Consider the following 10,609-nt stretch of genomic DNA (forward strand, 5'->3'; position numbering starts at 1 on the left):
TGGATCAAGCCATTGCATTTGGGCTGAAATATTTTCATATCACAAAATATAATGCAATTTAGGATTGAAAGGACTTGCCCATTCTCAAGGTCACTGACCTCAACTGACAAGCTCACACTTCACCACATCTTTGATTACTCACTACTATTATTTACTATTTTTGTGGTGGTACCTCCGGCTGCTAACATGGACCAAAATGCCATTGTGTTAGGTAGGTACTATACAAACTCTTTAGAGTGCAGATAGATATTTTCTTTAAGAAATGCAACATAATAGCTTAGAGCTCTTAGAGTATGGTTAGCAGCTCTGGCCATTTTATCACATCTCCTGATATTTGGTGGTTAACTTAAAGCCCAGTGTCTGGCTATGCGTGCTCTACGGAATCAGGAACTATCAGGCTAAAAACGAATGCAAAATTTATTACTACTACTATTAATAATAATAAATACCATGATTCTGAAATACCTGACTTGTGATTTTTGAACTCTTGGGTTTGGCAATGCTGAGGGTGTGTATACTTATTATGTATTAGTAACCTTTTTTAAAAAATATATTTTTGCTCCGAGGCCCAAATAAGCAAGCACTTCTGAGTTCCATTGACCCCCAAACCACTCAAGCTTAGCTGATCCATGTGATCAGCACTTTTTGATGTTCTGGCAACCTTCTGACTCATATTTGCCATTGTCATCTGATATCTCTTTTGTCAACAGTAGCACATGATGTGTGAAGTTTTACCTGATAACCCTGACTGCACTGAGAAGAAGGAGACCAACGCCACGTGGTATTTGTTTTGTAAAAGCTGTACATTAGCCTTTTAAAATTAAGTATAGTTTTTAAAAAATATTTTGAAATGGAGTTGCAGTTATGATACTCTAAATGCAAAACCTATTTTACTTTTCTGTACATTGATATATCTGTATTAAAAGTAGTTTTGTTTTGTTTTTTAATTGGAAAACATTAAGAGCTGTAAGAGCAAAGTCTGCTGACTTTGAAAAAAACACTTTAAAGTTTTAGGTAAAACCAAAATCAATGAGATAGTTACTTTATCTTCAGGGCCTCTCATATTTTTTCAGTTATCTTGCTTCTTTTATTTCTGCTGCAATCATCCTTGAAGGATCTTCTCTCTGGTGACCCTTTTCTCTAAGCAAGTGATTTTGCAAGTCGCTTGTCTTTGTTTGTTTGAATAGCTGAACCTTTGATTGTTTTTTCTCATTTCATCAGCACATCCTCTATTTTCTTTTACTTTATTCTGCACCTCAAAATAAACTCCAAAGAAACCAAAATGTTACAAGATTCTGCATGTTTCGTTATTTAATCCTTCTGCCATGCACTTGAGGGCAGTAACAAGGGCTGAGTTCAATTTGTGTAAAAACATTTCTATCATATGAAAAATATCATGCTTCTCTATGGATATTTGTAGCGTTTCTTTAAAAATGAGTAGAAAGTGATTGGGGAAGGTTCTAGTTAGCTAGATGCTGTGGAGAAGGAATAATAAAATCTTTGTTAAGGAAAAATCTGCTTCTTTATACTATCATTACAAGAAAACTGTGATGAATTAGGAGATACTGTATAATAATTTGTGAATGCTATAAACTGGCCTCGCTGTTGAATCACTGTTACTAAACCTGCTATGTTATGACTATGTTGTTTTTGTTCAGAAGGGGTCTTTTCCAAGCGGGTGGGGGGTGGAGGGGAAGAATGACTCAAGAACAGCCACTTCTTTGCAGGAACAACGACCAAATTATTGTCTTTGAAAATTTTACTTCTATCCCAGCAAACCTATAGGCAGAGAGTCAAAAAAGTCCAAGGCTGAATCAATTCAGTCTTCCCAGATTAGTCCAAATTGGGTAGATTGAACGGATAAGCAAGTGAACAGACATTCACTTTTGATTCTGGAAGTGTAGCCACATGCCTGCAGTGGCCCAGGACAGAAGCTGGGGTGCGCTAGAGCTTGCCTCCCTTCTCAGCTGGAGCAGACAGCTAAGGCCAAGGCTAGCCTGCCCACCCTGTGAGGAAGTGGTTTGTGGGGAGGTGCAAAGTATCCTGGGATGCCGGAGGACTATGAGTTAACTTGAATCTGGAGAGGATCTGGGACAGAAATTCAATAAACTGATTTAATCTAAACCAGTTAAGTCTGATACTACATCCATCCAGGTTTATTTTAAACTAGTTTGGCCATTTTGAAAGCAGTTTATGTACACTGAACATCTGTTGTGTTACAGAGTTGAGCCAGTTTCTGATCATTCAGGGTGCAGACAGAAGTGTGCAGACAGAAATGCAGCTCCCAACTGTAACTCAGAACAATTTCTGCAAAGCGTTCTGAGTTACAAGATTATCCCAGACCAAAAAGAAGTTCATTGTTAGAGGGGGAAGAGGAATTTAGTGCTGGTTAGGAGCCTGCAGCCAGGTTTCCACAGCAACAGTCAGGCTCTCTGCCAGTGCTCCCTGTTTTCAGAATGGGAAGGAGAAAGGCGGCAGAGGAAGCTCATCCTTGGGGCTCCCCAGCCAGTGCTGAAAGGTGGGATTGGTGAATTGGAGCCTCCCCCCACATCAGGGGAGGGCTCCAATACACCTGTCCCGCTTTCCAGGGAGGGCTAAAAATACCCAGACTGAACTCCCACTGTTGCCTTTCCCCCTCCCATTCTGAAAACAGCAACAGGCTGGGAGCTCTGCAGATGCAAGTTACAGAAGATGCTACATTTTTAAATATCTTTATCTGATCCCTCATGCAATGAGGGATCAGATTTCCACCCAATCGGACATTTTTTAAGCTATCTGCAGCCGTGCATTTGTGTTTGGCCACAGCTATAGACTGCTTTCAGTGACAAGGCTGAGTGAATCAGATTTAGATAGAAGCACCAAAAGCCCTGCTGAAGCGCCCTATCTATACATGCTGAGGACCAACTTTGTTTTTTTCTTTAATGTCTATAAACAGCTTTTGATTTTAAGAATGATGATTTGCTACTGAATGCCATTCATCACAGACTCTCAAAAGGGAGAGATGTAGGTATCCAAATTTAGTCAAACTCCTGCGTAGGAATGGTTAATACACAGGGTAGTATGTACATCCAAGTGTATACTTCCAAGAGTGGAATAAGAAATAAAGGTACAAAGCCCGAGAGATGATGATGCACTCGGAGACGGAGGTGCAGCTAACCTTGTCACTTAGACAAGATCCACAAGCTTGAAATTGAGATCTGGCTTTAATAGGCCTTATCCTTCTGTCATGATATTGTCTTTTGTGACTTATTCTTGATTTACACTAACATAAATGGGAAATCAAGCCCAGTGATTCCAGTAGACAACTTGATAAAAGTGCTGTATACATTACACATGTGCACGCAATTTGTAATAGTGTCCTAAAATATAATACTTATTTTTTACAGATTATGTTTGTGTCCAAAGTAGACTGGAATTCTTGTTGGGAATGCTTTGGAGGGCTTAGTGGGCACCTTTTACTGGACATAGTTTCATTGTAGAAGAATATCCAGAAAAGGGGAAGATAACAGCCTGAGCCTAGCAGCAAGCCCTAGAAACATCTCTTAGATTGCTTCCTGATAACACTATATTTAATTTTATTGGGGCAGTTGGTTTCTAGGTTACCTACTATAGTTTTGTTATACTTTGGCACTGTAGCACACTGAGCTTGAGTAAAAGCACGGAAGTGCTGAGGAACCTGGAAAGAGAGGAAGCAGGAGTCCTAGGGAGGACAGGGGGTACTGAAATAGCACAATAAAAGCTCTTTGTTTGAAGCAGAAGTATCTGACCTACTGTTTGGGACCTCAGTGCTTTATTTATTTATTTAAGAGGCAGATGAGCAAAGAAGGAGCTTTCTGAGGTGGCTACATAGCCAGGGAAAGAAGTCATACACAAAAAAGAAGAGCCAGGGTCTTGAAGCCAAAGGTTTGCAACTCCAGAAGCCATGCCACTGGGGGACCTTCAGGATAGAACCTGGACAAGACTTTTTTGGGAGTCCTCAGACATTACTGCTTTGAAAGGGGCTGATCCATGACAATACTGCTCTTGTTATAGTTACTAATAAAATAGTTACCATCAAATTACTTTCAATGCCTTATGCCTAAGACTATATTTTATCATGGCATTATGAAATGACTTATTATTCATAATTTCTGGGGTCAAATCTGCATGTTATTTGGACTTGACCAGACTGAAATATTTATCTTATCCCTTCACTATCCTGCCCTGTTCTCTTGGTACTATAGAAAGACAAAGCAACCTTGAAGTGAGCGTATATAGTTTCACAGAGGAGAACTGTCATGTGGCTTAGAATCGATACAATGGCTTTTTTACTGTGCTCCTCTTGGCCACCAGTTCAAGTGGGAGGGAGAAAAGACCTGACAAGAGCTTCCCAAAATTCTGAGGATTCTTAGATGTCAAAATGGCATCTATGTGCCGGTGCGACCTGATAAGGTTTACTGTCAGGAACTGTTTCTATTTGAGATCTGAGCTGGAAAAAGTTCCCAGGGCACCATCATGAACACTTTGCTTAGCAATGCTGTGTACTGCTCAGCTGCATCTGAGAACCTAGACCTTTATGCCAGGAAACAGGGTGGCAAAGGGAACATTTCAGCAAAGATAAATGGAGGCCAAGACCCCTCAACAGCTGTAACATTGACTGATATAATAATAATTAGACATCACACTGAAGGACAATGAAACAGGATGCTGACATCAACTAAGAATGTTCCTGCTATAAAGCTTGAGCCATGTGTAAAAGTTGTTCAGCTGCCATCAAAAACCATGAGGCAAAGAAAAGTGCAAGATATCCTTAATAAGATAATACATCAACTGCTCCCTTTCTCACGCCTGCTCACTGAAGCTTGCTAACTTCTTGCTGTAGGCAATCTTACTCCAAGAAGACTGACAATTCTACAGCAGTCATGCATGTCAAGGGAAAATCGATGACTGAGAAATATGGATGAATCTGTGTGAAAAGTGTTTTCAGGGAAGCTTCTAATGTACCTAATGCAGCAATTTAATTAAAACCAAAAGTAGGACAGAGCAAGAGAAAATTTGTTAAAACACTAATATGGTATGCTAGCCAAGCTTCTCTGCAATAATTAGACTCAAAGTACCATTCCTGCACATCCACAAGTTCAGGTTTTCACTCATCTCTTAGTGTTGTTCAGACTAAAATAAAAAACCTTGAATTAACCTTTGAAATGATGACATCCTAAATCTTGTTTTCTAGAATCTCCAATCTCATATTGGCTCTAGACCTGAGGAAGGTCACCTGATGCCCAACAGCTTCCCCAACACAGTTGGTCCAATAAAAGATTTAAAGATTTGTTAGAAAATGTTAAAAATCATGGTTATTTACATGCCATTGTAGAGTTGTAAAACATAGGACCCTGCACATGGTAGCTACATGAGTATATAGCTGGTATATGTTAATGCAATCTAAGACATCTATGTTCTCATACAGCCCTTGTTCGCCTAGGGCATAGGGGATTAAGAAGTTCATGCCATGGTATTTAGGAAAAGAGGCATGTGCATGGTAACCACATCAGTACACAGTTATAAGTTGGCAAGGCATTCTTAGACAATGGGTTTAGCATTCAGTGTACAATTGCTGGGGTGCAGAATAGTCAAAAACATGAGAAGTCTGTCAGTTAATGGCCTGTGTGGAAGGGGTTCAGCCCATTCCCTTGGTTTCGCTTCTGGCCAGTGGTGTCGGGTGGCTGTCCTCATATTGGCAGTGGCTCGTGATGTGCTTGCTTTATCACAAAAAGCCTTGCCCCTCAACATTTCCTGGACCATCGTGACTACAACACTCCAACCCTACCACAACAAGGAATGTTTTTTGGAAGCACACCTGAAATAAGCATTAGTATGGCGATATCTCTAATAAGCTGGCTAAGTTAGGGATCAAGCAGATAACTGACCAGTATGAGAAGAGAATTAAAGCATTCTATTTTGGGATATGTATGTTTTCTCTTATTTGTGTGTCTTAGATTTGGAGGATCAGAAGAAGCTCTTCACCCAGCCCCACCGAGGAAGTATCACTCCTCACCAAGGAAGGTGACATTTCCCAAGTAGGTGTTATAGAGCCAATGCAGGTCTGAATGACAATATGATCCCACTCTATTGTGTTAGATATCCTGCATCAGGCTATGTACAGGCCTATTTCTTGTACAGTGATGGTGGGTATAGGCCTACCAGGAACTACAAGCCTTCCTCAGTGGCTAGAGGGAGGCCACTAAATGTACAACAACTAATTTTATAGGACAAATCATGAGAAAACAATAATAGAAGCACGGGTTATAGGTTGATAACTAGGGTGCCAAGGGAGGACACTGAGCAAAGAACATTGGCTATGCCCACAGCACCTTGAATGGCTCTAAGGAGCTAGTGGACACTGCCCAGTAAAAGTTTGCTCAGACACATGCACAGACAAAGGAAAGGAGGAATACAGGGCTGGAGACACTTAGGTTCCTTCCAGCCACCATCTCCTTCTTGGTCTGGTAGATGGAGAGCTTGTCCAGGGCCAGGAGGAAATTGAATCAGAATTTTGTGGGGCTATAGAAGGGATATGCATAAAATATCAGGTGCACAGAAATGTGCAGCCAGAACCTCAATAAGAATTTAGTCCACGTGCAAGGAATCTGTAGACCAGGGGTAGGCAACGTTTTTTGGCCAGAGTGCTGAAAACCCCCACAATACGTACCTTGGAAGGTGCCAGAGTGTCAGCTTGCCAGAAAAACAAAACAAGGGCAGGGGGTACATGGCAGGATTCCCTGCTTGTGCCCCTTGCCCCCCACCCAAAGCCCCCGCCCCCTAACCCTGTTGCACCAGGGAAGTGTGACCTGGGCAGCGTGGAGCTTGCAGCAGCAGCAGGCAGCTTCCCTGTGTGGCCCCTCTGTGTGCTGCCACTCTGGGTCACACACGCCCTGCTCCGGAGGGCCCAGGGGACGACAGCAGGGCCAGGAGCACGGCGTGTGTTGTCGAAGGCACAGGTTCCTAATTTGGTTTACTCTGTTATGACCCCAGGAATCTCGGGTCTATGGCAAAACCACCTACCCCCAACAAACACACTTTCCCATACTTTCCATCTGCACTGTGTTAGGTTACAGAGTAATTAAAAGTAGGAACTTGTGTTGGACACATGCCTTGGCACCAGGAGGAAGGAACAGAAGAGCTGGAAGTGCTATAATTTACTGTATTAACAGGTTAAAAAACACTTCTATTCTGCATGCATCTTTTAACCATGTCCCCTGCAATCTGATTACCTCTGCTCTCAAAAACTCTTATCTCCCAAGTCTGTTCTTATTCTCATTCTCTAACAACTGGGTCCTTTCTCTCAAGCACTGTATCTCCTGGGCCTGCTTACTATGCTCCTCTTCCAATAACACACTCTTTTCTCTTAGACTCCCTATTTCTTGAATGCTCTTTTGAGTTCTGTCTCCAAATATTTTAATCTTTTCTATGTTTTGGGTGACCTCCTTTGTCAGCGCCAGAGCTACAACTGCCAAACCCAAGAGTGCTGCCCTTTTCTTTGTTTTAACATTCACACACAACCTTTTACAGCCAGCCATGCAAACCACTGCTTGCAAAATTGTTCATAGGCACGCATGTTTTTCTTAAGCATTTCTTTCTGCCAAAACTTAAAGGATTGTAAGGGGCAATCCCAAAACTGTGGTGCAACTATCTCTGTTAACCACTTCTCGAATTTATTCACTTCAGGGCTCATTTTCTAGTAGTCTCTGGCCACTATCACAGACCACAACAATAAACTAAAATAAGTGAATCAACAAGTAAAACACAGCAAGTAAAACAATAAGCAAATCAGTAAGCATAGCACAATAAGCCAAACAATAAGCAAACCAATAAACAAAACACAGTAAGCAAACCAATGCAAAACAATAAGTAAACCAGTGAGGAAAGCACAATAAGCAAACCAATAAGTAAAGCAACAAAGCGGGTTCTGATTTGTTGCTCTCAAATCTAACTAACATGTACTCAAACACTTTAGACCACCCAGGTGTCGCACTGCAACTACACTGACACACACAGCCTTTGCTGCCCTGCTGTTCCACCAACACTTCAAAGACCATCTCAATTCACCTCTTTGTTCCTGATGCTGCTACTGACGTTCTCTACAGCCACTGATGCTTTGCTGAAGCTCCAGCCTGCTTTGGGCGTCAGCAGCCCTTAGGCCTAGCAAAGTCCCCAGCCCCTTTGTTACTATTTAATAGATTCAATTGTACTAGTCTCTGTTTTCATCGTGCCTGACCAGAGACAACACCTCCTAATCTCCAGCTTAAATTTCCCCTGCTGAGGCTTGCAGTCAATGTTCTTAGTCCTATCCCCTACAGCCACAAAGAATAGCCAGTTTCTGTCCTATCCATAATCATCCTTCATATATTTGAAGACTGTTGTCAAATCCTGCCTGTCTTCTCCTCTACAGACTAAATAACCCAAGGTCTTACAGCCTTTCCTCGTTAAGTCTTGTTTCCCAGGCCCCTGTTCATTTGTGTTGTTCTCTGCCGGATTCTTTCCAAACTGTCTCTCCACATCCTTCAGGCGTGGACCCCAAGACTGCACACAGTACTCCAGGTGAGACCTCATCAGTCCTGAATTGAGCAAAAGAATCTCTTCCCTTGATTTGCAAGTGACACTCCTGTTAATACAGGCCAGCATACTGTTGGGCCTTTTTTGCAAGAAAAGCACACTGTTGGCTCGCATTAAGTTTATGGTCTACTACAAACCCCAGACTCTTCTCTGCCTTTCTGCAGCCTAGCCAGTCATGCTCCGTCTATATTTGTGCATGCAATTATTTAGTCCCAAGTGCAGGATGAGTAATATGTGCCTCCACAGTGCAGGTGTTTGCAGGATGGTGTGGGTAAGCTAGTTACACTCTGGTTAACTCTCCATTGAAGGCACGTCCCTAGGTCCCAAGCCCTGTAGCCCTCCATCCTCCAGCTCCTCAGAGCAGGTGGGCCAGGTTTGTGCTGGTGCTGAGCATGGGGCCAAGCAGCTTCCAGGGCTCTAACAGGGGATGCTCCCCCTCAACCCCATCCCAATTAGGAACCTGTGTTGGGTACATGTGCATGGGTTACACTGGGTTCACCCCTCTTCTCTTCACAGCCATGAGCTTGAAGGAAGGAAAATGAAGTGGTATGCTATAAAGCCTGTGGGTACATGACTCCAGGAGGAGGCTGGGTACCAGCCTATCATGTCCAGACCCACCTCTGCCCTGTCTGGGGGTCCCGGAGACCAACCAGCAACCTACAAATTTCAGAGTGGGGGTGACAACCCTGGGGGTGCATTTCACAACATCTGGGGACGTGAACTTGGGTTCTCTCTCTAGCCTATACATATCTTATTTAGCTAGGCCAGTGGTTCTTAACCTCCACATATTCACAGAAGTTTAGGATTGGAAGGGACCTTGTTAGACTCAAGGTGTAATGGGCAAACTGACTTATGCTCAGACTCTTAGCATAACTTTAGGCCTTCCCAGATCTAAACAATTAAATTGTACAGAGTGCCTTATAAGGCACTGGGAAAAGTGAGTGCTGCGATTGGTATGGTGGGCTAATCGGGTACAGTAGTTTCCCGAAAAGGAAAGGAAACCAAAAATGGAATAGAATTGGAGTACCCGATCTAAAAAGATGAGGTAAGAAACTTGGGGATTGGACAGTTTGAGATGAGAAAGTTACAAAAGTAGCGGACAAACAAAGAGACAGGATGTGTTTGTGTTCCCACCCTGGAGAGACTAGAGCAACCTTGGAGTTCTTGTTCGAACAGCGAGTAATCCAGAAACTAAAATCCCACACACCCAGCAGAGGATCTGAGGCCGGTACTGCCGAAGGCTGCTGTTGTAATGCCTGAGACGCTTGCCAGGTCATATTGCAAGGATAATTATCTTGTAATAAGCCTAGGGGTTACTAATAAAGTTCACTTGATACCAAATCAGACAAGGGGCTGTGTCCATCCTTGGGGGTCTCTGGTTAAAGGAATCATGGGGCAACACAAGGTATTGCTCAAAAATGCAAGGCACCCCTTGATAGACTCTAAGTACCTTTCCAAAAAGGCCTGCTCCTAGTTTTTACTACCGAAAAATAATAGAGCAATTATTTTGCACTCAGAAAGACCATAACAGCTCTGTTTTTAACAGTATGGATTCTTATTTGACATTGCTGGGTTGATCTTGTGAAGCATGTTTGCACACCTAACAGAGCTAACATAGTATGGCACCCAGGGGGACCCTTGAAAGGATCTCAAGTCACACCAGGAACTTGCAGCCCCCTGGCTAAGAATCACTGAGATAGTCTATAAAAGTGCACATCTACCCTGCCTTCCGGCTAGCCCCAGAGACAGCATCTCATGAAGCCACCTTCTGCTCATGAAAGCTTGTGCTGTACACACACTATATATCAAAGTAGACAGAGATCAGTAGAAATCTACTTTGCAAAGTACACACACAGATACACATAAGTACTTATAGCAAAGTTTGTCTGTGTACGTAGAGGACGAGCACCAGAGGGCGCTCAACCCCTCTCCCGCACGCGCTCAGTCTCTCGCGCCGACTCTTCTTGTCAGGGAGGGAGGGGAAGGGGCGGGGCCTCCCGGCCGGCCGGGAGGCCCC

The 10,609-nt window shown here is 43.0% G+C and overlaps 1 protein-coding gene across 1 annotated transcript in view; it reads left to right on the top strand.

Annotated features, from left to right (window-relative positions):
* Nucleotides 1–186: 186 nt before the first annotated feature.
* Nucleotides 187–10,609, top strand: part of RPGR (retinitis pigmentosa GTPase regulator) — a 109,323-nt gene continuing 98,900 nt past the window's right edge. The window contains exon 1 of the mRNA XM_025205297.1: nucleotides 187–211. Within this exon, the coding sequence (XP_025061082.1) occupies nucleotides 187–211 (25 nt within the window). The remainder of the gene's footprint in view (nucleotides 212–10,609) is intronic.

The sequence above is a fragment of the Alligator sinensis genome, unplaced genomic scaffold (genome assembly GCF_000455745.1).
Source record: "Alligator sinensis unplaced genomic scaffold, ASM45574v1 scaffold243_1, whole genome shotgun sequence".
Taxonomy (NCBI): domain Eukaryota; kingdom Metazoa; phylum Chordata; order Crocodylia; family Alligatoridae; genus Alligator; species Alligator sinensis.